Source organism: Larus michahellis, chromosome 6 (genome assembly GCF_964199755.1).
Source record: "Larus michahellis chromosome 6, bLarMic1.1, whole genome shotgun sequence".
Lineage (NCBI taxonomy): Eukaryota > Metazoa > Chordata > Aves > Charadriiformes > Laridae > Larus > Larus michahellis.
In genome coordinates this window covers 57,851,130-57,878,373 of record NC_133901.1, presented here as the reverse complement: position 1 = coordinate 57,878,373, position 27,244 = coordinate 57,851,130, and the positions used below count along the sequence as shown (strand labels likewise).

The window sequence follows — 27,244 nt, the reverse complement described above, 5'->3', positions numbered from 1 at the left end:
GTAATGGAACCCACGTGAGTTTAGGCATTTCTGCTAACCTTTTGTGTTCAGTCCTAGGATGATTTTGAGAGTGAAGCATAGGGATTTCCTAGCTTTAGGAAAACTTACAGTGCTGCACACTGCCTAGCCCAGCTGTCTTTTCTCCTGAGAAGTTGCCTTTATCAGCTTGTGCCATTGAAAAGTAGGTAATTTAGGGTTTGTGTTTACTAACATGATTTTTCAGTGCCTTTTTTTTTTTTTTAAGATCCTTGAATAACTGTTAAATAGCAAGCTAACTATCGTATTCCTTGTATACTAATACTGGCATTAAAAACAAAAAGCAAAATGGTAAGGTAGCTGGGTGTTGTCATCCGTTTAGCTTTACTGGGCGAATCTCTTTTAAATAAAAAAACTTGGTTTGACTAGAGACTACATCTTACACTTACTCGGGAATAGGGAGTCTTTATGTGTAAATAGTTTGAAAGTCTTGTGCTGTAAACTAGCATTTACCGTATTTTTTTCTGTATGTCTGAATACATCTGTCAAATCTATGAAAATAGCCTTTGAAAGGGATGAACTATATTCCCATCTGCCATTCTTTAGGATGTATTACACTCTGCAAGCTTTTCCCAGAACGTTTTTAATCGACACTTTTTAGTCCTGTGATTATCAAAAAAACCAAGTTTTTTTCAGGTTTTCCTGGAGGACTTGCTGATGGTTAAGCTGAAGCTTTTCAGACTTAAAGGAACACAGTCTCAAATTCTTCTTTTAAAGCTGTTTTCTGGAATACAAATGCGTATCATGACAAAGAGTGGCACCCAGGCCCAGAAGGAAGCATCCGTGCTGCTGTTGTAGAAAAGAAACCTAATTAGCTCTGTTAGGCAGCTTAAAAAGCTCGTTTGCCTCAGCTCCTTTCGACTCACGATGGGTTTTGAGCTGCTCCGTTTGTTACTGGAAGAGGCAGCTGCCTCTTCGGAACCTGCAGGAGAGTATCTGGTCACCTTCTCAAGTAACAGGTCCTTTAGGTACACCTGGGTCACTTTCTGCAATCCAGAGACTCTGGCAGATGTGAAATGAGAGGCTCTGCTGGTGGCTCCTGGGTGAAAATGTGTGCTCCTGCGGAGGGAAAAGCAGAAAGCTTCAGGTCACTGCCTGCAAGTGTTGGGATTAATATTAGCTGATGAGGACCTACCTGAAACTAGACAACCCCCTGACCTCAGCGGGAAGGATGGGAAGCACTCTTGTGTTGGAAATCAACCGAAGTGTTGTCGGCGAAGCTGATTTAATTCAGGAAATTCCCGAGCATCACAATTTCATCTTCTCGTGCGACCAAACCCGAGCCCTGGCGTCGTGGCCGCCCAGAGTCAAACAGCAGCCGGGCAGAGCTTGCTCTGGTGTCCTTGGTGAGGCAGGCGGATCGCCAGGGAGCCTGCTGAGCTCTCCCATTTCCTAGAGGCCTGGTAAAAGTGGGTCCGGGGAAGGGGGAGGATTTAAAACCCTCTTCAGCGAGATACTAATTTCAAATCGCTAATTTCTTAATCTGCGAGCTGCTGCGCGTGCTCTGGCAGATGCCCAGCCCTGGGTACTCGCTGAGCTGTGGTTTTAACCGGACGCGAGTGGCAGGTTCTTGGACCTGTTAAGGAATGTGAGTCCTGTACGCAGGAACAGAGGTACAGACCAAAAGCAATTTCAAAAACAGAGCTTGAAGTGTTAGGGGCAAATCCAGGAATATGGAGTTTGATACCGTGAAGATGGCAGAGAGATTAAAATAAAAGTTGATCTTTTTAATATGGTTATTCTCAAGATGCTTTAATAGATGTTACAATGCTGGAAGGATCCCAAATAACACCTTTTGTGGGAGCACTGTTTCCCCCGATCTAGTTCCTTTGATGCAGCCTCTGCGACTTAAAATCCGACATGTTCTCAGTTGTTAAGTAGGAAAGTTCAGAAGAAATCTGACTGACTTCACACTTGTGAATTATGAATTAATTAAGTTCCTTCTTGCCCGCCTCCCTAAAGACCCCAGACAACACAATCTTTTAAAGCTCTCGTGAAGAGGGAACACAAGACAATTGCATCTTGTATTTACAGGTCACTTTTAAAGTGTCAGAATTTACAGGTTGTGTTTGAAAGAAAACTTCTAAAGTCTTCTCTTGCCGCCGCCTCCTCTGCAGGTGTCGTGCGGCTCTGCAGGAGGTTTACTGAGTACATGCTCGACTAAAAGGCATTTTTTTCTATGAGATGGCTACAGCTCAAATCTCCAGGAACTGTTTTAAAGCTCAGCTAAAATTAGGAGTGCTTAAGGTACATTTCGGAGCATAGACATACAAGCGCTGCTGCCTAAAAACACAAAGGTTGCCTGTATGGAACAACAGCCGCACCCCCCCGAGGGACCCGCCGGAGCCTCGGGCTGTGACCTACCGAGCGCCCACGGTCCCGCCGTGGAGGACAGGGCAGAGGCTTCAGCCTGGATCCAGCGACACGCGTCTCCCGGCCCCTGCAGCGGCTCCTGCCTCATCTCCCTGCCTGCGGTCACCTGGGCTAGCTCGGTCACGACTTGCGTGCCGGCCTTGGCTGGACTCCTGCCTCCGGGTGCGGATCAGCCCGCCTCGTGCTGACGGGAGGAGTGGTTTGTCTGGACGGGGTTATCAGCAAACCGTCTGTAAGAATCCTGGTGCTAAATAGGCTGTTTTGTTGCACCTGCGAAGGTGGGGGTTTTTGCTGACGTGCACCGAGATCCCATCATCACGTGTCCCGGATCCCTCCTGCCCAGCTAATAAAGCCTAGGGCTTGCTTAACTCGTTTGGGAATGACATTCCTAGCTTTGAAAGGGGCTTTTATGGTTTCCTTTCTTAAAGCCGAGCCTTTTGACTCTGCTTTTCTCCTCACTGAGCTTTAGAAGGAAGGCTCTGACACTGATTGTTGGGAGTTCCTCTGGCTCTGCAGGGGGAAAACCGACACTGGGGAAAGCCGAAAAGCTTCCCCGCGCGTGGGAAGTGATTTTCCTACACACAACTGCTAGGTGTGCAGGGACCCGTGCTCTCAGCTAAACCTGAGGTGCTTCCTTGGAGACTCCAGTAGTTTCCGACGCGTGTCCCCTTTTAGGTGAAGGTGGTGGTGTATTTTTTCCCCCCTGGTTTCAGACGTGCTGTGGTCACCCGTGGTATCTTCCTCAGATTCCTGTCAGGTCTTTAAAGCAAGCAGCTGTGTTTGAGGGGTTAGCGGTGGTTTAAGACAATTTGACTTTGAAAGACTAAAAAAAAGGTACCGTAGGATTCTGTGTTTGCGTGAGAAGCTTTCATAACAAAGGTACTCTGTTTGTAGAGAAATACAAGTTTTCTTCTGATTTCTAGCCGTCAGACAGCCTGAGATGTGAACGCTGAACCCGCTTGCTCTGTACCTTAAGTGCATTTGCTAAAATCAAAACTCTCGTTGGAGCATGGTGACAGCTGCCCAACGTCACTGCTCGCTGGAGGCTTGCACAGCTCTAATTCCATGAGCTTTTCTGCTGATGAGTTAAAAAACAAAGGAGATTTTTGCTCCTGTTTCATGACCTATGTTGGCTTTTCTCTTAACAGACACAAGCGTGTACGATAACGGCGGCTGCTCTTTCATTCTAGCCTTCTTGCCTATACCTGTCCTTACGTCGATGTGCCTTTACTTTTGTTAGAGCAAAAGTAAAGGCAATTGATAAAAAGCAAAAATAACATAACTCTGCATTCAAAAGAAATATGCCTTTTGCCTCCTTTTATGGTCTTATTATTAAATTAGGAATAATGATTAATAATAAAGCTTAAAATCTGTGTAACCTAGCACAAAGTGACAAACGTAGTGCCTTTCTGCTGGCAAAGAACACATTGATGAGGTTTGGGTTTTGCCTGTTTCGTCTGTGTTTTAATAGCTCCTGAGCGAAAAAAAAAAAAAGGACTTTCCTCGTGAGATTAATAGGAATAGTGAGGCCACAGCAGGACAAGGGAATCTGGCACTCAGCCTCTTGTGGGTCAAAAATCCCCACGGCGTACGTGGTTTGGGCTCTTGGCTTCGCCATCTGAACACGCGAGGAGGGTTTTTCAGGGGTGGTTTTGCTGCGATTTCTGGGGATGGTCCCATCCTGGATTTCTCTGGTCGTGTAAAAACGACAGCATCCCGTTAGCGCTGTGGTCTCGTTTCCACCACGTGGTTAAGCGTGAGTTCATTTCTCTGAGCTTTCAGGGTTTACGTAGTGCACTTACTGTTAATACGATAAAAAATGTCTGCGGTAGGGGAGATGCGCGAGTGCTTGATGGGCAGCATGTGCTAATGGGTCATCATCGCTTTGGTTTCCTCTGCGAAGGTTCGGGACTCATTTTCCTGCTCATTTTCCTGCTGGTGGGAGCAGTGGGACCAGGGAGGTGCAGAAGTCAGAGGGAGGCAATCCGTGAAGGCATCTCGGGGCGGATCTGCCTGGCTCTGGTCCTCGCTCCTTCCTCGCTGAGGAGCGATGAGTCACTTCAGCTTTTTCCGAGGGATCTGTTCCTTTGCAGGCATAAGCTGCTGTTGATAATTTATTTTTTTTCCCCTTTTATTTTTTTTCCCCTTTTATTTTTCTCTTTATGGCGAACCAGCAATTGGTGGGGTTTTGTCCCCGGTATAAAGAAACAAACAATACCTACCATTATGCTGCAGGAAGGAAAATTGCACAGAGATAAAGTACATTTTAACTGCAGCATCCAATTATAAAGGGTAACCTACCAAAATCGAGGAAGATTTAAATAGGGTAAATGACCCCAAAAGAAAACTGGCTGTATTAGTGGTGGTGGCGTGTTACATGCTAAGCAAGGTGTCGTTCCCTGCCTCGGTTTGCCGCGTAGCTGGACAAATATCGGATGCGTGGGGGAGATGGGACCTGTTTCAGTGGACATTCGCCGTGGTCGGACAAGGTTTATTTTTTAGTCTTCCTTTAGCATTGAGATGTAAATAAAGGAGAAAAATAATTGCGGGCCGGGATACCAAGGTGAATTTTTGAGAGGAGAATAGACTCTCTTAAGTGGGGGAGGAAGGACAATAGTGTGCAATGACAAGGGTTAAAAAAAGAAGAAAGAAAAAAAAAAAAAAGAGATGATGTGAGGGATGTGCAGAAATGGAAGGATGAGAGGTTTGCGCTGAAGGGGAGGGGTGTGCATTAGCGCAGAGGAAACCTCTCCCCACTGGCATGCACAGAGACGTTTCCTGCCGTATGTTTTGGTTTCTTAATAGTTATCTGACTACAAAATTAACCTACATCGTTTAATGGTAGTTGAATGGCAGTTAAATTAACCCACTTTCAAAATAGAGCTTCCCCAGCCCGTCAGCGCCGAGGCAGCCTCGTCCCCAGGCATTGGGGGCTGCAATCCACTTCCCTGCCTTAACCCATTTCCCAAAGTGCTGCATCAGAGACAGGGCTTGCTGCTCAGCCCCGGCGCTTGACGGAGAATACGGACACGTATCAAACCGCTAATTCATATTTCACTAGGCGTTTTCGTGCGAGGAAGGTGTAGCATCGGCACGTGGGGAGCACTGCCGTTAGGAGCCGGGATGCTGTTTCTATTAACGGCGTGGCCTTGATTATCTGAGGCCCAATTATCTGAGTCTCCAGGTTATCTGAAATGGGGTCATGTCCCCCAACGTCTGTTAATTACACCCAAGATACCCTTTGCTCTCCAAATGTCTTCCACCGGCCCCTCCCAAGCTTTGGCGACCGGGTTGTGCTGAGTGTGTTTAGCTCTAGCGAGCTCTCTGCGCAGTTGCTGCGTTTGGTTTTTCGTGTCCATGTTGTAAAAAAAAACAAAACAAAACAACCAACATCCTGGATATTTGCAGACTATAAAATCCGTGAAGACTTCTAGAAGTAGTAGCGAGTGGCGGCGTGTAGCGATGCGCCTGCTGGGGCTGGGGCCAGCGATGTCTCCAGAGGGGCCATAGGTTTTCTTCCACCCTCCAGAAGGGTGGGAGGGGAAGGTGGGATTTATCGCAGCGTATCCTCCTTGCAAACCTTAATTTACTGCCCGTGAGTGCACCTTCGGTGGGGGATTCACCTGTTGTTGAACCCCTGCTGTTGCTGTGGCTCCATCTGACCGGGCTGTGTGTTCCCGAGGGCTGGGCAGGGACAGCTTTGTCCCCGGTTTACTGCGGGACGGACGGGCAGCGTTGGGCTGGGGAGCAGGAGAGCGGCCCCAGACCCGCCTCACCTCAGGTCCCGAGCCAGTTTGCCTTCCCGACTCGGACCCGGGACTGCTAGCCACACTCAGGGCATCCCTCCCTACGCCATAGGACTGGTCCCCGCGGTTCGTTCCCCCTTGCCTTAACTGGGTGCTGCTTTTTTTAAAACATGTGTAAAGCTGTGAATATCCTTGTTAGAGCTCTTTTTTTTTTTTTTTTTGCCCTCCACGCTTTTGTTGTCTGTCTTCTGGTGCTGTTTTTCTATCTATTCTGGTCTTCTGGTGCTATCTATTCTTCTGGAGCACCTAGCTCCGGGAAGATGCCGAGTACTGCCTCAGAGAGAAACACTCATGGTAATTTATTTTTTTTTTCCTTAAAGGGAAGATCCCAGATGTCCTTGGTAATTAGAAAAATTAGCAAGGACAATTGTGGAAAGGCTTTGAAAGCTAGTGTGTAGAATGATGTTTCCAACGTGATAAATTTCCCTTGGTTTTAAGGCAATAGCTCAGTGGTAAGGTTTTTAATTAGTCATTAAATATTGTATTAAAAGTATCACAGGCGATGATAAACTACTACAGAATACGGTTGGGTTAGTTACTTGGGGAAGGTGGGAGTGGCGGAAGCTATGACAGGAATATAAAAAAGATAAACTTATTTGAGGTTGCTGTTGTTTCTTTTTTAATGTAAAACCAACTTTGGTTTGTTTGATTTTCACTTGGCTTGCAGGTGGGGAGAAGGTGATTTTTAATGTTTAACTACTTCAAAAATAAACAAACAAACGAAAGACACTACTCTGAAGGGTTAAAAGTCTGAATCTGTAAAGGATGTCTGTTGTTTATCCAGCCAGTTGGCTTATTGTACAACCTGGATACCTTGACGGATACATGCAGCTGACAAAAACCCCAACCAAACAAAACCCCATCTATAACTTGTTTCTTCCTGCTTTTCAGTTGAAATGCCAGCTCAATCCGTCCCCACGCGCGTCACCAAGGACGGCGTAAATTCAGGGGCCTTGAGAACTCCACAGCAATATTTCCATAGTTATTTTGGCTGTGCTTTGCACAAGTTCAGCTTATAATTTAGAGAAGAAAAACGCTTTTTCTCCTTCCTAGCTGTTCTGTGGAGCCTCAGCTCTTTCTGTGCTGCTTTTCTATTTTTTTTTTTTTTTCAGTGCAGCAAGAGAGAATTACTGTAGCACCCACAGAGGTGTGAAGGGACTCATTCATCTGTGTGGGGAGTGTGAGGTGCCAGGCATATTTCTGAGGATTGAAATACAGGCATTTAAACTGGTACATCCAGTGTCAGCCTGTAATTGGGGCTTTGAGAGATGAGCTCCGGAAAATCTGGCTGCGGTGGCTTACATGGCTGTTTTGCCCATCCCCTGTGAGGGATTGCCGCATCCCAGAGCGGTGCCAGCAGAAGGAAATGCGTCCCCTCACCCCCACCGCTCAAAGCACCGTGTCTTTGCTGCAGCTAGGGGTGATGATGGGTTTGAGCACCATACCGCGTGTCAAACGGAGCGGGGAAGATGCAAGGTGGGCTGCCTTTTGCCACCCTGGGATAGTAATTTCAGGCAGAGAGCTGGCAGTAGCCATGGCTCCGTGTCCGCCGCGGTGACATTGGTGTGCTGCTGACAGATGCGGTGCCACCTCCTGCCTGGATCCGGTGCCTTTCCCTGGTGGTGTTTGCCTTTGTGCAGCCGCTCCAGTGAGATGAACCGGGGCCGGCAGAGAACGCATTTCCCCCTTCCACCCTGGTGTGGCTCCACATGCAGCCCCCCACCCCCGGCAGTGGGAAACGCAAGCCCACCTTTGGCAACCCACAGCCACAGCCGCTTCGGAGCGCAGGTTTAGCATGCAGGGTCCGCAACGCCCCCGGGGCTGGGGTCAGCTCACCTGACTGCCGGCGGTGAGCCAGCACCTTTTAAGAGGCTGCTCCTCCTTTGCCGTCCCTCAAAATGGCATTTCCACTCGCCCTGAAAAATAAACGAAGTGGCTGAAACCAGCAGGGCTGGAGGTGCCACCTGAGGGGACCTTGGGGTCAAAGTGGGCATGGCCACTGCTTTGAGTTCAACTGATGGAGAGCATGGCTCACAAGTTAGGCTTTCTTCTTAGTCATCCACGTTTCTCAAACCTCTGCTTTTAGTCACCCTTTGGCTTGGTGGGGGTACTCCAGTGGTACCCCCGGTTTTGGTTGGTGCGAGGCAGCGCACCACCGCCTGGCACGGAGTCAGCTGTGTGACAGCAGGAGAGGGAGGGGAGAGGTTGTCCCCGTGAAGATACTAAATTGGATTTTATAAGTTTATAGCTATGTTTTGTTTCTTTTACAGAACTATAATCCTGGTGCTTAGAGTGGTCTGAAAGGAACAGAAACACTTAGCCTTGAACTTTTGTTCTGCTGCTGCTTCTTGTGCCTCTGAGGTACAAAACATACCTGTAAACTTATAATCAATCAAACCAATGTTCAAGGGCTAAAAAAAGAAACGCAAAAAGGGCACAGGCTTCATGTTCAATAGTGAGAGACTTGGGGTGGGCAAACCAGAAGATTGCAGTTGGCAATCGGCAGGTTTTCGGAGACCGGCATCCCAGGTAGGTTGGTGTGAACCAGTTGATTTCTTTCTCCCTCTCTTTCTTCTGCCCCCTTGCTTCCCCCCCAAAATAGACTCTTGAACCAGAGGCAGGCTGGGCTGCCCCTAAAGCTCTGTTTCTGGCATTCCCAAGCAGAGCAAGTGCAATGTCACCCTGGTGTGCCCGGAAAAGGGGAGATGTGGCAACCCCACCAGCAGGTCAGGGGCATGGCAGGAGCTGGGTCTGCAAGGGAGCGGGGGGGCAAAGCTCCTGGGGCTGCACAGGGTGAAATCCAGGAAGCTCAGCCTTTCCTCCCCATACTGTAAATCCTATACCTGTGCAGTCTATAGGTGTTACGGACAGACAAACCCCTGCCTTCCCCCAGCCCCATCGTCCCCAACCGCGTGGCCTTTGTTGGAAGCCCCGAGTCGTCGTCGTCCCCCCACACGCAAGAGCTGGGGGAGGGTACACTTCAAACTCCACTAAACAGTAAAGGCACAATGCAAACAAATGTATTGCAGCACGCAGCTATGCAAATAGCTTTAGAGCACAGCACGTTTTCCCCAGCGTTAATTGCTGCGCCGCCAGGGTTGCGTAGCAACAGCTCCGTTTGTGTCTCTGACAGCTCCTGCCCCTTGATGCCTCTGACACCTTCTGCGGCAGGCGGGGAAGGAGGAGAGAACAGGGCTGCCCTGGGAAAGCTAGAAGGGCCAGGAGGTAGCGAGGGGCTCAGGTGATAAGATTCGCTCGGGATGCTGGGGTGGCTGCTGCAGCGGAGCTGGAAGCGGGGCGTTGTGGCGCGGGAGCAGAGGAGCCCCCAGCAGCCGCAGTCTTGTGCAGGCAGCTTTCAGGGCCAGAAAGGGCAGACCTGCCATCTCCCAGGCGCTGCGGGAAAGCTCACTGGCAGGTGGGTTGTCTCTCCCGTCGCAGTGAATCTTTCTGGGTACCCCATAACGGGTACCCAGGCATGGAGGATCCCCAGGAAGTCACCTCACCCAGCCACGGAGCTGCATTAGGCTTGTGGCTTCGGCAGCCCTTGGGAGAGGTGACACATTCCTCATGCACACCCAAAGCTCAGAGAGCCTCAGGCCAAGCCCCGTGGGAAGGGGTGAGCGTGGGCACCAGGAGAAGGCTGCAGATGGTATGGGCAGCCCTGGGCGCCCTTGTTTGTCTGCTGAGCCCAGCAGCTTCTGCTGGGCTGACCGGTGCCTCCCGAAAGGCAGAGGTGGCTGCCTCCCGAGAACAATTTTTCCTCCTGTTTAAAAGCACCTTCCTAATTCCCATCCTCTGCATCTGCCAGCCGGTCTTCAGCTCCCGCTGCGCCTTTGCCAGCAGGGTTGAGGAACCTGTTAGTACCCAGCACCTTCCCCCAGGAAGACACTTCAGCTCTGCAATCAGCTCACCTCTCCTCTCCTCTCTGATAAGCCACGTAAATAAATAGTTTCTCTGCAACAGTTTACACAGTCCATAAGCAACCCTGCCTGAAGCTGTGGGGCACTTGAAATAAACTCTTCTATTACATCTGAGCATGAAACACGCTCTTCTCCAAAACTGCCCTAAGTAGGGAGGATGTGAGCAATCCTGCATCCGTCTGCTGTCAGGTGAAAGAATGGCCAAGGGCATGTTTTATTTAGTGGTAATAGCCAGAACAGACAGGAATGGGGGAAAATGCTGAGCAGGTCCCAAGGCACATGGATTGGCAGGTCCCAGGGAGCACCAAGCTGTGTCTGGGAGATCTGGGGATGGAGAGGCACAGGCTGTGGCTCAGCACTCCAGAGGGATGGGGAGAGAAAGGACCGAGGTGGGATCAAGCCACGCTCAGAGCCCAGCCACAGGTGTTGGGGAGAGACCTCTGCCTCAACGTTATCCTGAAAGCCAGGAAAAGGTGATGCTGCCTGCAGCACCCCAAAGGGGGTGGGCTGGGGAAGCAGCAGGTGAGCTCAAGGTGAGAAGTTGCAGCCCATCTTTGAGCCAAGGTGATGTGAAAGCAGGCGACCCTGAATGCGACATGCCTGCAGAACCAGGTGAACTGTGTCACTGAGCCTCAGATGGGTCTTCTAAGGGCAAAGAACATGGTGGCTGAATGGTTGTATTTCCTTTATCAAGCAGGAAAAATATTTATCTCTGTTTTTTAAGTTTACAGCTTGATGAGCTGTGTGTATCTCAGATATTGACTCCTTGGAGTACACTGGGGCGAATAAGGTGAAAATGAGCACCGTGCCCCCGGTCACACTTCAGAGGAAGAAACTAGGCGAAGGCAAGGCGCAAATGCCACCCCGGCGCCTTTAGGAGCAGGGAGTCCAAGTCCCCTCTGCCACACGAGCAGGGCTTTTCCAGTCCCGCACACCCATGCAGAGCAGGCATGACCTGCGGCCGGCTGCATTCGGCATCGCTACTGCGAGGCGAGGACGGACCGTGCCCGGCTGCTTTGGTCCCTTCTCCCAAACTGGGGTCTCTTACACAGATCCACCATCTCCTCCCTCGGCTGGCATCGCCCGGCTCGTAACTCGCCTTCTCCTCCTCGTCACCCACCAGGGCGACCCCTTCGCCCCTGCCACGGGCTCTTCCTTGGCAGCCATTTGCGTGTCGCACCCGAAGGTGCCCCGGCAAGGAGGGACTTGGCTTTTTTGCCTTCATAACCTTCCCGACGGGTGCCCGGGGAAGGTGGCGTCGGGCTGGGCCAGGACAGAGCCACACCTCTGCCGCCGCCGTTATAAATTCAGGCTCGGTGGGGGAAGATGGCTGCCACTCTTAGGAGCTGGGCTTTGCGAGCAGGTAAGAGGAAAGCAACCGCCCTCTTCGCAAAGGTGGAAAAAAAAAAAAAAAAGAAGAAGTCGTGCTGAGCTCTGCCCCTTTGCAAAGCCCCCTGCGCCAAGCCCTCCTTTTGCAGGGGAAGGGGGGGCAAAAGGTTTTTTTTATCCCCTTTGTTATTCAGCAGGGCAAGGGGAGGAGCTGGGCTGTGTAAGAGATCCTGGCTGACATAACCCTTCCCGTGCAGGGCTCTGGAGAGGGGCCAGGTTGTACCTGAGCATTTTTTTTTATTTAAACTAATCCCAGGCGTTGCGAATTGAAAGTCATCGCAGCGCCAGGTACAACCAGTTGAGATGGTGGCTGGAGGGCGTTTTTCTTGCCTGGGTGTAGTAAAGCAGTCTCGGGGTACGTTGTTTTATGGCTAAACCTGACAGTATGTTCTGGAGGTGCCGGAACTTGCTCAGCCTTTTCTGGGCAGTTTTGGGAAAATCCTGCCCAAGAAGCCTTGAAGGAAACTGAGTGGCTGAGATTGAGAGGCGAAGCCTCATTACGCTTAAAAACTTGGGCAAACTGGAAAGCAAAGGCTGGCTAGCAGATGCTCAGGGCAGGCTCGGCTGCAGCCTAGCCTTTCTGGGTGAAGAGGTGCCACTTGGCCAGCCCAGCGCCCAAAGTGGCCCTTGGGCACCTTTCCCTGCCCTTTGCCGGGTTTGGGAGCGGACCCCCATGAGCCAGGGGGAGCGGGTTGCTGGCGGTGCCTTCTCTGGCACTTGTCAGTTCAAAGAAAGCAGCCAACAAGCAGTAAGCAAGCCGCAGGTGAGGGTTGCCCAGGGCTGGCTCGGTCACACCGGCTGCCACCGAGCCCCGCCGGCTTCGGTCCCTGGCTTTCCTTCCTCCTCCTCTCTGCCAACGGCTCCTCCAAGCCGGGGCTCTTTCTCCCTGTCTGCCTGTCCTGGCAGCGTGGGGAGGGAAAAACCAATCCAGATAAAACTGCTTTTCCCCACCCTGGCCCCAAACCCCGTGATAAGCGTGTCCCTCTTGACCCAGCGAGTGAGCGAGGTCGGCGTCCGATGCTGGGGAGGGGAGAGCAAGGCTGTAGCTGGCAGGGCGGGGGGGAACGGCTTTCCCTCCTCTGGTACAAGGCCAGGAGGTGCAAAGTGCAACTGCTACTGAAAAGCAACCCAGCATCGCTGGCAAAGATCCCGTGCCGGGCAGCATGGGTGCCAGGGTGCACAGCCCCCTCGGCGTGGCAGGGACTGCGTGGGAATCGCCTGCGCTGCCGTTGGGAACCGATATGGTCTCGATAACAGCGCCTGGCGTGGCACTCCTGATGAGTTAATGCAAACACTGGGTAATTATCCCTTAACCCCTTCGCCAATAAGGCCTAATTAATTGCCTCTGCCAAGCAGGTAAATGATAATGGCCTTGGTTTGAGAGCTAGCGAGCGGCAGTGATCCTGTGCTGTAGAAGCACACCTTTCTGAGCGACCACCGCACATTGACAGCCAGCCCATCAGCTGCAGAGCCGCTTTATTAAATGGCAGTAAATCAAAGGTCAGTGCAAACGGGAAGGCAGCGCACCGCACAAGGGTGCATCGCTGCCTGCATGTTCCCGCTCGTCAAAATTTCTGCACTGATTACAGAGGAGGCTCAGATCTGCTCGGTTGGCCCAAGAGCCTTCTTCTGCCGCTGAGGCATAAGCAGAATTCGAAGACTTAGAGTAGTTCAAGACTTCTGGCATCTGGCTGCCCAGCTGGGATGCTGCTCTGCTCCCACCCAGCCTGGCTGTGCAGATCCACCCTGGGGTGGGAGGGGGGGGGGGTCCCCAAAGTTCTGGGACTTCTACACCGGCCACCGTGCAGATACTAGATTTGATTCTCACTGGGAAATGTAGGTTTGCTTTGAGCATGTCATGTGGTGCCTACACACCAGGATGTCCTGGGCAGAAGTGTAATTACGGGTGCTCTGGCAGTGGGAGGCAAACAGAAGTGCCAGTCTGTGTCCTGCCAGCACCTGAATGTGCACGCTGGGGGCTGGAGGGGTTGTCATGCTTGAGGCAAGGCAAGCGATGTGCTGAGTGGGAGAAGAAGGGTTATTCCAGTTTTGCAGCGTAAACTTTTATTCCCTGGGACATGTTACTGATTGCTTCTCTCTTTGTCTCTCTAGAGAGGATGCAGCAGAGACAATAGCAATAGACTCTAACAATCAGCCGAAGTCTCCACTGGAAAAGTTTATGGTCAGACTGTGTACGCATCACCAGAAGCAATTCATTCGTGTGCTAAACGACATATACACTGAAGTGCAACCAGACTCTGAAGGCCAGCCGTTGTCTGAATCCGAGAGCATGGAGGCCTCTACTTGTGGCTCTGGTTGTAGCCAGCGAAGCACTGAAAATCAGGATAAGGGTGCTACTTGTACTGAATCAAAGCCCCCTTCTTCCTCGGACCCAGGACAGTCGGGGTCCGATGGCCCCCTGCATGTTACAGGACAAGCCCCGAAGCAGCCAGCGGAGCTGAGGTCTCTGGATAGAGCAGAGAGCTCCAGTCCTGCTTTGAGAAGGGACTTCTCCGAGCTCCCTGTCACCAGGCTTCATTCTGCTAGTCCAAAGGATAGCTCCACCCAAGGATACCTCAGCATGTTGAACTCTTCCTCTTTGAATTTCCATCATGTCACAAAAAGCCTGGAAGGGCAGCAAGCCGCTGGACACGAGCAAGAAGCCGGTGTCAGAAAGTGTGAGGACAATAAAGAGCAGCTAGCAGGTAAGACTCTCGTGGAAGGTTATATCTCGGTCAAGGTGGCGAATGTGAACGGCAGTGAGGACAGCTTAGACGGCTGTCTGGGGTCCCAAAAGAGCTCTTTCAGAGCTCTGCCAGAAGAGTCCTGGGATCCCGGCTTTGCGGTGACCCCCCCTCGCAGAGCCGACAAAGAGAACACTTTGCAATGCAGCTCGAAAGCATCTTTGCACCAGGACTTAGATGCGAAAGAACAAGATGCGAGACCAAAGCAAGAAAACCACCTGCACACCGTGGCCAAGGGCAAGGCAGGCTGCCACCTGCACCCGGCCGACAAGGGACCCCTCGATAAGTCCAAAGAGGGCTGGCTGCCCGCCGGCACCACGCCAGCCGCCCACCGGACCCCCAGCGGGCACCCCCGTGCCAAGGCAGCCTCCCTCAGAGCCACTCGGAAGAGCAAGAAGGCGTCGGGACTGAGGATCAATGACTACGACAACCAGTGTGACGTGGTCTACATCAGCCAGCCCATCACCGAGTGCCATTTCGAGAGCCAGCGGTCGGTGGCGTCCCGCAAGACGGCGAGGAAGAGCACCCGGGGGTACTACTTCAACGGGGAGTGCTGCGAGCTCCCAACCGTCCGCACGCTGGTCAGGAGCTCCCGGGCGGAGGAGAGGGGGAGCAGCCCAGCACTGCGAACAGAGACCCTCGTAAGCGCCAAGCCGCCCCTGGTGCTCTCGGTGGGGGGGTCGGCGGGGGCAGGACGGGAAGGCGAGAAGAGGGTTTCCCTGAGGCTCCTGGCTAAAGGGGCACCAACCAGCCGAGAAACAAAAGACAGAGCTGAGCTGGGCTCCGTGCAGCCCCGGGATACCCGAGCGCTGCGGTCGAGGGAAGCTGCCATGGCCATACCCTTCTTCTCCCTCTCTGCTCCACCCAGCCCCCAGAAAGAGGACAGCTTGGCTGGCTCGCCGCCCCCTGCCTCCCCTCCTGCCGAAGGAGGGGGGACGAGAGTGGGAAGTACCGTCCCCTGGGAGGCTGGCAGCAGCCTGGGCTGCTCCGGGGAGGGCAGCGGTGGCGGGCAGGCTGATGATTTTGCTGCCCTTCCCGTCTCAGAAGCACCCGTCAGGGAGGAAGGTTGCCCAGGCTCTGAAACACAAACTGATCCGGACCTCTCTGCCAGCCCGGAGACAAATTGCCCCTTGCAGCCCTCCGCTGCAGCGGACGCATCACCCCTGGACCATGATGGCGCCAGGGATCCTGCCCAGCTTCCAGGTGCGGGAGACACGGAGCCCAGCGGGCTGCGTCCGGCAGAGCCCTCCCCACACTCTCCAGGCCGGCTGACTCCTGATGAGCCCCCTGCCACTGTGGATGGGGAGAGTCCCCCGGAGCCCCCTGCCACCTTGCAATGCGTGAACATGAACAAAAGCATCGATGCTGAACCAGAAGCCGAATTATTTGGCATGGCGAGTGATGGCTCCCTCGAGCAAGAGGAGGCCGTGCCAGCCGGCACAGTCCTCCCCAAAACCTCAGGAGGGGAGGCAGCGCAGAATAACAGCCCAGCAGGTGAAAAAGAGCCTGTTGAAGGAGAAATGCCGCCTGACCCCGATGGCTCAGATGCTGCAGGGAAAGACTCATTCTCTTCCAAAGACAGTCTAGACAAGAAGCGCAAGAAAGGCAGGAGAGTGCTCGTGGCATCAGACCGGCGTCTCCGAAGCCAGCAATCCCAGTCACCCACTGAGGGCAGTGCTGAGGATGTGGGTACTTCCAGTTCTGTACAGCTTCCTTGCCTTCAGATCAAACTCTCCAAGAGCCCTGGCGCTAAGCGGTTCAAGAGAGAAGTGCACCAGGATGGGGCAGCATCCCTGCACTTCCCAAATGACTGCTTCCCCAATGCGCTGCTCAAAACCAGTGAGGGGCCGGGCACCGGCCGGGCCCCGGAGAGCATTGCTGAGCAGTGGCCGGGCGAGGAGAACGGTGTCATTACCAGACAAACCTATAAAAGCATCTTAGCGAAAGAGACTGCGGCAGAGGCAGAAAATTCCTCTAAAGACGACTCCCCTGCTAACAGCAGCCCAAGTCAACTGGGTGAGATGCTGGAAATCAGCGTCCAGGCTGATTCTGAGAACGGAAGCATTCTCCTCCCCCTGGAGAGCAGCATGCCTGCAAATAATGCCGAGGAAGTGGATGTGAAACCAGGCGGTGCCAGTGCAAAGGACAAGGAGAGCTCTGACAGTGCCATGGACACGGGCAAGCTGGAAAGCTGCGAGCCAGTGGCCAGTTTGCTTCCGTGTCCCAGCAGCAGAGGTGGAAGCAAGCATCTTCCAGCAAAGGCTGCAAAGCATAAAAAGGTCGCCCTGCAGTTTTATAACTTAAGACACACGCCCGCACCTGTGGAAACCACAAAAAAGAGCACACCAGGGAAGGAGTCTATGCAAGCGATCCCCAAACTGAGGGACGAATGGAGTTCAGGGAATGACGACTTCCCAGCGTTGGAGGACATAGACAGCAAACCAAAGTTCATGGAGTGGTGTGCTGAAGAGGAGAACCAGGAGCTCATTGCCGAGTTCAACGCCCAGTACATGAAAGTTCAGAAGGGCTGGATTCAGCTGGAGAAGGAGGTGCAGCCAACCCCCAAGGTAAAGAACAAAGCCGACAAACTGAAAGAGATTTGGAAAAGCAAGAAAAGGACGCGGAAAAGTAGAGGCTCGCTGGAAGTGCAGAAGCTTTCTCCTGTCCAGATGCTGTTTATGAAGGCTTTTAAGCTCTCCGACATCTGCCAGTGGTTTCTGGAGACAACTGAAACCAGGTCTCTAGTGATTGTGAAGAAACTCAACACCCGTCTCCCAGGGGAGATCCCCCCCATCAAGGTCCCCATGCAGAAATATTCCTCCTCCGGTCTCTACCCCAGCTCCCTGCAAGCCGAACGTTTGAAAAAACACCTCAAGAAGTTCGCTGCAACTACCCCGGCTCGGAATAACCTGAAGAACCAAAAGCTTTGGGCCAAAATTCGGGAGAACGCTGATAAAGCGGAGGCTGAAGAAGCCACCCCTCCCAACCAGACGTCTCCCACTGAGGCCGGCGCTGAGAACCTGAGCGAAGACAAAACCATCCCGCCTGCCCTCAGCTTGCCCACGCAGGCCAGCACCAGGATCCTGCGCAAGTACTCCAACCTGCGGGGCAAGCTGCGAGCCCAGCACCGCGTGGTGAAGGCGGAGAAGAAGAGTGACAGCCCGGGGGACCATCCATCCCTGGAGAGCAGGCAGAGCCGGAAGAGCGTGTGCATCAACCCGCTGATGTCTCCAAAGTTGGCCTTGCAGATCAAAGCAGACGCCTTTCCCGCTAAATCTCCGTCAGTGGATGGGACGGGGAAGGGGCGGAAGGGGAAGGGCAGGTCCCAGGAGGACCCCTCGCCCAAAGCTGATCTCCAGCTCAGCAGGAAGAAGAGGACGCTGAAGGAGAGCGGGAGCACCCAGGAACGGTCTGGTTCCTCCACCAAGGACAAGCTGCCTGCCAAGAAGGCCAGTAAAATAAAGCATTCGGAGGTCGGCACAAAAGCTCCCGCCACCCGAAAGCAGGCTGCCATGGAGAGAAGCAATAAGCTGGCTAGAAAAATGTCTTTCAAAGAGAAGAGAGCCCCGAAAAGGCAGCTGGAGAAGGTGCGGCTCCCCATGCGGAAGGGCAAGGAGAACACAAGCCGACGGGCCGTGCTGCTCCCCGGCCACGAGGAGCTGGCCAAGTCCCCGAAGCAGAAGCCCCTGGGGGAGTCCTCCACGCGGTCGCAGAAGATGGTCACCAAGAAGCCCAGCGGTGGGAAGACCCTGACGAGGTCCATGAAGAAGATGCAGGAGAGCAGCGGGTCACAGGGCAAGAGGAAGCTGAGGGCAAAAGTGGACTGTTCGCACAGCAAACGCTCGCGACTGGACCCGAAATAGCGAAGAACCGGTAGCCGTGTACAAAACTGATGTATAGTAGTAACCCTTTACCATGCATTAACTAAAGCTGCTTTTATAAGCTGTAGCAAGCCTTTAAAAATCCGCAGTTAAAGGATAACGCCCGTGATTTTAGGCATCAGCAGATGTGTCTCGGACAGAGAAGAGGTCGGCCTGTCTGGCTCTGCTGCTCAGAAGGAAGTTCCTGCAGTTTGAACGTTCCTTGGGTTTTTTTTTTAAAACTTGGAACCAGGCAGTTTTAGTTAAAAGTACAGTGCCTTATTTATCACTTCTAAAAAATAAAAATAAGAAGCTCGTCTGTGTGATTTGGAGGCTTGCGTTTTATACTTGAGGCACAAGCACTTGTACTGTAGCAGAAAGAAAACCACCTTCGTGCACATGAAGTAGCTTTCGGCAGCCTTTGGGTGCACGCAAACATTTCCCTTTCCTTCAGAGTCCTCCTTCTGTCTGTCTTCTTAGTGGCATTTAAAGCAAAACCAAAACCATTTCCCGTCAGTGAGGGAGAGAAAGGCGAATCTGTCCTTCGTCGGTTTGTTTGTAGCAGCTGCTGGTGTCCCATACTGTTACCTGCGTGAAAGTATTAATTAGCTACTGGTGTGTGTACTGCTGATGGCTGCCTCGCTCCCCCATTGCACAGCCCGTGGGGTGGGGAGGTCCTGCTCAGGAGGAGGAGGAGGAGATGCTGTAGGTACCAGGCTGCCGCATCCACCGCTGCCGGGCGGGCGTGCTGGGCTGTATCCATCTTTATTTCTTGCTGGCTTCAGGGATGAATGGGTCCTGCTGTGCCCTGCTTTCGGACAGGCCTCCTTCTCCCATTTTGCTGCCCTCGTGGTGATTTCTGTGGTCTCTGATGGCAAAGCAGCTTCTGCAGCGCTTCGCTGGAGGTTGAATCTCTCCCTTTTTGGGGGCTGGAGCTCCTTGTAGTGTTGGTGCTCTGCAGAAGGGGAGCCCTGGCCCTCGCCCCGTGCTCTCTTGTGCACGTCTTGCCTAGCACCCTGCTTAGCCAGGATTTGCAGTTGGAATAGGGTTGGGATAAGGGACTGACTTAAGTTTATTTTTTACGGTGATTTGCATTTCATCCTTTTTACTAGCAAGGTGCGGCTGGGTTTGTCCTTGCTCGTGCCTGGTGCTGTGGCGTCTGAAGGCGGCCAAGCCTCTGCCCTGTCGTGCGCGACACCTTTGCAGGGCTCCTCTGCAAGCCCCTGCAGCAGGTTTAAAAGCCGGCTGGGGGTCTGCAGTGGCAGACCAGGGTCACGGTGCCTGGTGCCACTGAGAAAAGCCTGCTAGGAGCGCATGGAGCGCGTGGCTCTGCTGGCTGTCCCGGGCAGGGATGCTCAGCGGCTGAGAAGGGACACTGCGGTCAGGGAAAGGACCCTGCCCAGCCGTTGCATCTCCAGGGCTTCGCTTTGGCATTGCTGCACAAAACCCATTTGCATGAATCCCAATGCAAGCCCGCTCCCGTGCAGAAAGCAGCAATGCCTGAGAGGGCACCACGCGGGCTCTGGGGTGGCCCAACCATTAACAGCCTCTTGTCGGTCCTTGCTCAGCTCCTTGTCCCTGCTCGAGTCTCCGGGGCAGGCCATGCGTCCAAAAGATGCCTTCCCTGGGGGCAGAGGCTTGAGAGGGCTCGGCTGCAATGGGGAATTGCTTTTCACAGTTGGCATTGAACCCCAGATCCCAAAGCCTGTGGGGCTGGAGGTGGAAAGCAGATAATCATCTTTAAATCTCTCATTTTACCCATTTAGAGGATGAAACAAGGTGTTCGAGATTCGCACGCCCTTCGCAGAGCACCTCTGTCTCTCTCGCAGGCATTCCCTTCCCCCAGCACTGACGCACACGAGGCTGCGGCACATTTTTCTCTTACTATGAAATGGCTGATTTAAAAAAAAAAAAAAATCCTTTACCTTTCCTTTGACTCATGCTAGAATAAGTTAACTCTCTGAACAGCTAGGAAGTGATTAAATCTATCCTGTCAGTCCCTGTACAGATTAATATGAAGTTATCTATTACTTTAATTTTTACTGCATGCATTAAATATGTCAAACATTCCATCAGAAAAGATTTAAAAGCGTTTCAAGAGAGGTGTGAGGCAGGAGGGCACTGATGGCAGTTAAATGACTGATCTGTACCTTTCCTACAGGTTGTCTTTCCCTCTTGTTTCTCCATCCGTACTTAGGGTCCTCCTCTAACCTCTGGCTGGGGCAGCCTCTCCGCGGGCACGGGGGGCTCGGGATTTCCCCTCCATCCCCTGGGCCGGGTGTGTGCGTGAGCATCCCTCTTACCTCTGCTCCTCACCCCGCTCCCCTGCAGCAAACCCCCCCCCCCTTTCCCCATCTTTCCCCATCACTCCTGAAGCACCTGTGCCGGGCTGTGTGTGCGGAGCCACACCGGGCACTGTGCGCCGAGCAATCCTTGGGGCTTTCCCTCTCTCTTCCTCTCTCATTTTTAGGTGCTGGTAAATGCAGGCTGCTCTGATCTCCATCTTCTAGGAGTGAGATTAAGATAGAAACCTTGACGAAGCAACTGGAGATGGGGGTGCTCCTGCTCCAGCCTCCCGGCTGCCTTCCTGCGCCCGGGGACTCCACGAGCACCAGTTGGCTGGAGCTTGGCAAGGGCAGGAGAGGTCAGGCATCACACCGGTGTGGGACTGGTGCGGGAGCGAAGCAGTGTTCGGGTATCTGTCCCAGTTTGGTGCGTGCTGGGTGTCTTAGGTGGTGGTGGGATCAGCACGTCGAGCTTTCCACAGTGTCCCTGCCAGGCATCGACTCCGGAGAGGAATGGCTGGGACCCGTCACGGGGGGAAATCGGAGATGCTAAAAGGAAAACCATATTCCTCCCCCCCCTTTGAACTTCCAGTCTCGGTCTGTAATCTTCTGTCATACTGCTGTGTTTCGCCTTCGTTGGATGGAGATTTCCTATGCCGAAGGCAGGCAGTCGCAGGGCTCCGGGAGGGAACGAGGTGGCCTTGGCCATGCTGGGCAGTGCGCAGGCAATGTGTCCTGAGGCCCAAAGCACCTGCACCTTGTCCTGAGCTCCTTTGCCTTCAGCTCTGTCCCTCCCTGGGGGATGCCAGGGGCCTTCAGCAAGCCCGGGCTTTCCCACGTTAGATCCAGCACGTCTTGTGCAAAAAGCAACACTCACAAAATCTGTGCAAAGATCCTACTGACGTTTAACAGGAGCTGGGCTGTGCCTTGTAGCTGTAAACCTGAATTTCTGCTCCCTTTAATGAGGAAAGACAGAAGGTGTGTTTTGTGTCAGGATGGGGCTGAAGCGAGGGTTCTGAGCTGGCGTGTGGATTGTTATTCTTGTCTACAGAAAGTGCGTGAGGAGAAAGCAAATAATTCTGAGGCTTTTTTTCAAAGAAAGCCATTTTTAAATACAATTGCCCCAGCCTGCTGTCTGGGACCAACCCAGGCCAGGCGTGTGCTCCGTGTCCCTTGTGGGTGCCTGGCTCGGGCGGCAGACAGCAGAGCGGCACCTTGGGCATCTGCAGGGACCAGGGAGTTTCGCAGGAGGTGCCGAACCGGGCTGTCCCGGGGGATGTGAGATGGTCGGGGGTCTTTTCAGTGGGCCCCCCCGCCCCGGCTTCCTGCTCCACTGCCCTCGGGTCGGTCCCTGGTGTTGCAGCCTCTGTAGGACTCCCTCCGTCTGGGCATGTAAACCCTGCCCAGAGCTGCTCTGCTCTCTGACTTTCCTCCCAACAACTCCCCCTTGTTTAAAAATCACCATTTTTAAGGAAATCTGGAGTGATTCTCCTCTACATGGTGCTGTGAGTGAGGAGCCGGCGGGAGCGTTTGCTCCCGCGGCTGCTGTGCTGGCCGGTGGGTTTACCTCAGGCAGGTGGTTTTTTACGAGCAGGCTTGTTTGCCAAGGGATGGGCAGGGTGAAGCCATCGCCAGTGGCTGAGTTATTGCAGCAAGCGCTTGGGGCATGACCTCCGCAGCCCACCTCGAGGTAGGAATATTGGCGCTTTAGTAACAGGTCCTCCGAATTTCACATTGTTTGGGTTACCCCGGGGGAGGGTGCCGCAGGGGTGAGGTAGACCAGGGGTGGTCATCATCCCTAGAAAAGCATTAAGGCTTGGTGCTCTGAGGAAACCCCCAGCTCCTTGCCAGGCTCCTTTCCGTGCTGTCCCTGCTCCAGGAGACGCCACCTTTGGCCCCTCCGCCTCTCCGGTGTCCATTCTCCGCTTGGCACCAGTGGTAGCTGCCAGGTCTTGCAGACTACAAGACCTGCTTTTAATGTGCTTCACGCTTGCTTTTTGTGAGCGCTTTATTTTGGGGCAGGAAGGAGGAGTGCTGTAATTTGCTAGAAAATTAAATTTCAGTTTAATTTGCTAGCAAATTAAGGGGTCTGGATGTGGGGTGACTGCCTGGCAGGGTGGCATTGCCTGGGTAGCTCCATTTTCTGTATCAGGTGCTCAGATGTTTGAATTTTTACTCTTTTTCTTTTTTCCCCCTGTCAGTCCTCGTGTTGCATTGCTGTCACCCCACTTTTTACTTCCCAATTTCCTCTCTCCACGCAGCCACGGTTCAGCTAGAACAGTGCAGAAAGGACACAAGCATGAGTAGAGGCGATGCCATATGTATGACCTGCTGCTCTTTGTGAGTGACTTGGGGCAGGCACTACTCGTTTCTCTTCGTTCTGCAGCGTGGCAGCGGCGAGGTGTGCTGCTGGGGCATGGCCCCTGCCTGCTTCCAATAAACGCAGCTTCCACGCAACGCGAGGGACGCACAGGGAGCTGCCGACGATCTTCATGAATGGCAGGAAATAAGCAAGGCGATTTATTGCCCTACTCCACTCGGGCATGGAGTGCGTTTCGGTTGGCGGTGGTGCAGAGCTGCCCACTGGCACTACCACAGTGCCATCCTCAGCTCCGCAGCCTCATTGCGTTCCTCCTCCTCCTCCTCTGGGCCACCCTGCAGCTCCCAGCTCCGCGTCCTCAGCTCCGGATTTCGGCACAAGTGCTGTGTCCCACAAAACAGACCTCTTTCGGTTACTTTGGCTTTCCTTGCTGGCCACTTTCTCATCCTACTCTTGAAACTAGTCTCCACCCCAGCTTCCCGGTCCGTGTACCAGGAGCAGCGTCTTCTTAGCTCTGCGCCTCCACAGCTGTCCTTACTGTCCCTTTGCTGCCAGCCCCCCGCTTTCATTTGCATGGTTACCTTGTCATCGGCAGCTCTGGGTCTTCACCCTTCCTGTGGTCAGGAGCCATCCATCTTCCCTGACCTCCAGGAGGGGCCGGGTTCGCCAAGCTCAGAGTCAAAATGTACCTGTCGGGGGGTCCGAGGGCTGCAGGAAGAGCAGTTTGAGCCCAGGGTGGCTCCTTCTCTCTGTAGTTGTTGGGTTCTTGTCTCGCCATTCGAGCCCAGGAATGGGTTTCCCAGCTGACAGGGGGCGTGCAGCGTATCCAAGGTGTGCTTGTGTTTGTATTCATCGCTAGTTCATCACTGATGAGGTCCTTCTTGCTTGTGTTTGCTGTGTGCTGTGGTGTTTGTGTTCGACTGCCAACACGTCAGTGAGACGCCTTTGCAGCAAACCTTCTTCAAAGATCTGGCTAGCCAGCGTTGATGCTTCCAGCAAACTTTCCGCCGCGTTGCTGGTCATCTTCCATGAGCCGGGAGAGTGGGATGAACTCGATCCCGCTGCTCTCCGTGTCCCCATCCCTCCTGGGCCGGGGGGAGCTGTGTGGCACTGGACCGAGCCGGGTGGCAGGGGCTGCCTGAGCCGCTTTTTGCCGGTGTGTGGGTGTGCGAAGCCGCAGCCCAGCTCGTGTCCCAGCCACTCGCATGGCACCTCTGGAAATGCCAGCCTTTACGAAAGCTCTGCCAGCCCTTACTAACCTCCTGGGAAATAGAGATGCAGTCTCAGAAGGACACGGATGTGCTGCTGCCCTGCTTTTAAGACTTGCTGATGGACACTTTCTCTCTCCAGCTTGTATTCTTTCAGCCTCACTACTGCATTCCCAGTTGAAGGTGACTGGGAAAGCTGCGATTCCCAGCCTCCCATAGGCATGGGCAGGGAGGTGGGAGCTGCCGTCTGGCTCGAGCTCCCGCCTTTCCACCACCGGTGGTCGTGCCAGGGGAAGAGGGCTGAGCCGCAGCCGACGCATCCTTGGGTCCATGTCCTGGGGCTGTACGCCCGGCCGGCAGCGAGGCGGGGGTAGGCTCCCCCCTGCCCGGGAACGCCACTGCAGCTTTTCCTGTAGCCATAGGTTTTTGGAGCAAACCACGAGGCTACGATGTCCCCGCATCGCGCGCGTCCCCATCCCCCCCCCTCCCCACCCTCCCCATGTGTCGTAGCGTCCGTTCGGCCCATCCTTTAGCTTGGTGGTTGTGAAATGAATCCATCTGTTCTAAGATGTTCTCAGGAGTTCTTGTTTGTATTAAGCTCACCCCTAGGCTTAGCAGGAATTGCGGTCCCCGTCCTTCCTCCTCCCCTCCCCATGGACAAGCCCTCTCTTTCACGAGCACTTCCACCCCCTCCCTAAAGGGCGGCAGTGGGGGGCAGCTGGTGGCTTCGATTCAGGGCACGTTGGCAGCTTGGGGGCAGCCGGAGGAGCTGGGATGCAGCCGGCCGGCGTTGGCGACGTGGGTCCAGAGGCCAGGCGGTCCCTCGGGCTGCGTTGCTAGCCAATGTTTTCTAAGTCTGTTTGTAAGAGTACCTAATTTTAAAATGAAATGTGAATATATATTATGTGTAGGTGCCATGTAAGATAGTGTTGTGCTAGGCGGCAGGATGCTAACGTACTTTTTAAGCTTTTTTTGGGGGGCAGGAAAAAGCATTTTTCTCTCACTTCATGCTCACAGATCTAATATTGTAAATAGTGTTTGTTTTTTTTTTTTAAATATTTATTTCATGGGCTTTCCACAGGTTCTTGTTCTGACTGGTGTGTCGGTTGGTGGGGCTGTATCGCCCAGTGTGCCGCAACCAAAGGGCTGGCTATTGCGTGGGGGGACGGGGCGGGATGGGAGGGGGCGGGATGGGGTGGGATGGGGAGGGTGGTGGTGGTGTTTGGTTTGGGGTTTTTTTAATGTCACTTCAAAGTTGAAGCATTAACTCTTTCTCTTCATCTCATTGTGATGATGTCAGACCTGGTCGATGGCCACAGTCCCTGGGTGTTGTGGGGGGGGCGGTGAGCTCCTGTGGCCAGCTGGGGTGGCCGTTCCCCGGGGTGGGGGGGGCGCTGCAAGCAATAAGATTTGTAGTAATAATGTCTGCTTCGATGGCAGGGGCTCTCAGGGCTCAGAGCCAGCTGGGAATAACCCTGCTCCCAGCGGGAGCTCGCTCCGGCGTGGGATGGCAGAGGGGAGTCTCTTGGCCTGGGAATGCCCAAGGAGGCGTCCCCAGGGATGCGGGAGGTGGGGGCTGCCGTCACCCCCAGGGAACCCCCCCCCCAACAATGGCCGGGGTAGGGTAGGTAGCTACCGATAATGAACTCCCGTGAGTGAATTCCTGCAGTGAGCAGCTGCCTTCGGGGCTCCTGCGCTCCCTGCGGGGACGGGTGACCCAAAGGAGCGCACCCCGTTAAGATCCCACTGCCAGCTCCAGAAGGTCGTTTGCTTGTTTGCTTGCCATTCTGCGATTTTTATTCTCCTTCTAGGGGGGGGTTCAGGGTCATTTGGTTGTTTTTTCCTAAGTGTGTTTGGATTTTTTTTCTTCCTTTTTTTTTTTTTTTTTTTAACTCCTTTTTGCCTGGAAGTGTTTGCTGGCTGTGCCCCCCCACCCTGGCCATCTGTGTGGGGCAGTGTCAGCAAGACCATTGCTGCTTCTGCGGTGATGGGTCCCGACTTTGGAGGGTGGAGCGGGGAGTGCTGCCGGGTCCCGGCCCTGCAGGACCCCTCACCAGCCCCACGCTTCCTTCGCCCTTGGAACAGGTGTAAAAAAAAAAAAAAAAAAAGAAAAAAGAAAGAAAAGGGAAAAAAAAGGCAACGACAACCCAGTAAGTTTTTTCCTTAAGATGCTTAGCATTTAAATGTTATCTCCACCCTGATGGCAAATGTTTTTCCTTCATCTGTGCCTGCTTCCCTGGGAGAGTTTTGTTTCTCTGTTTGTTTCTATATGAATTTTAGACACTGAGCTGAAAAGTCCTCCTGTCCGGTACTGTATGTTTGAGCCTAAGCAATGTGAACTGTACAGACCAGCGGTGGGAAGTGGGAGCCGGTGACCGCAGCTGGGAGAGCCGTGGCTTGGGACGGCATTCCCGGTTGCTCCGGGGAGCGGGAAGTACCGCGTCGCGAGTTGGGAAAATGAACTGTCTGCTGTGAATTCTCGGTTGGAAATGTGGAGAGGGGTTTCCATTAGATAATGTTTACATACCTCACCTGACGAACCTTTGAAAGTGTATATATTAAAAAAAAAAAAAAGAAAATAAAATTATATTAAGTTGCTTTAAATCGATATGTATAGCTATAAGAGCTGGGTCATTTGAACTTTGACTATGTATCGACTCTCTAAATGTTGACATTTTGTGAACTCTGTGCTCCTGTCTTTTATTTCATCCTAGCCTATGGAAGAAGTTGTGTTCTTGTTCCAGGTAAAAGGTCCCTGACTCAGATCTGAACTCCTCAAGGATTCCCACCACCTTGTTTTCTTTTCTTCCTCCACTGTCAATATTCACCCTATGAGCTTTCTAAAGGTCCGTATTTTATTGCAGCTTATTAAACGTTTCTTTGATATCAGCGATTGTTCGGTGTGGTAACTGGGGAAGGGCGAAGGTGAGTGAGTGCCTGAGAGGGGGGACAGAAGGCTGGCACCCTCCGGATGGGACACACCTCCCCCTCTGGAGGGGGGATATAAATGCCGGGGTGGGATTTGAGTGTCTGAGCTGCTGGTACGGTGTCCTGCAGTAGATTTGTGTTTATGGCACTAGGAGTGCAACCCCCTCGGTGCACCCCGGGACTGCTGCCCAGGCCCCCTCTCCCCTTCCCCAGAGAGTTACAGGTTCCCTAATTTCCCCTGCAGCCGCTCCATCCCCGCAGGAGGCACCAGGCCCTTCGGCTTCTCACGCTGCCTCATGCATGACCAGGCAGCGATGGCTCCTTCTGCAAGGCTCCTTTTGTAGGGATAACCCCAGCTCTCCCCGGCGATGAGCC

At 53.3% G+C, this 27,244-nt stretch overlaps 1 protein-coding gene across 1 annotated transcript; it reads left to right on the top strand.

Annotated features, from left to right (window-relative positions):
* The first annotated feature begins 1,159 nt into the window (after positions 1-1,159).
* LOC141745377 (uncharacterized) lies at positions 1,160-26,830 on the top strand. The gene is made up of 4 exons (XM_074593055.1): positions 1,160-1,382; positions 7,562-7,691; positions 8,625-8,744; positions 13,637-26,830. Exons 1-4 carry the CDS (start codon positions 1,160-1,162, stop codon positions 18,129-18,131), a joined length of 4,968 nt encoding a protein of 1,655 aa, XP_074449156.1. The 3' UTR covers positions 18,132-26,830.
* The last annotated feature ends 414 nt before the right edge of the window (positions 26,831-27,244 follow it).

Excerpts from the sequence above, each read along its gene's own strand:
- LOC141745377 (XM_074593055.1), top strand. The coding sequence starts at position 1,160 with ATGAGGACCTACCTGAAACTAGACAACCCCCTGACCTCAGCGGGAAGG. Across the intron at positions 1,383-7,561 it reads AGCTTGCTCTGGTGTCCTTG|AGCGGTGCCAGCAGAAGGAA; the intron begins GTGAGGCAGGCG and ends GCCGCATCCCAG. Across the intron at positions 8,745-13,636 it reads TTCGGAGACCGGCATCCCAG|AGAGGATGCAGCAGAGACAA; the intron begins GTAGGTTGGTGT and ends TTGTCTCTCTAG.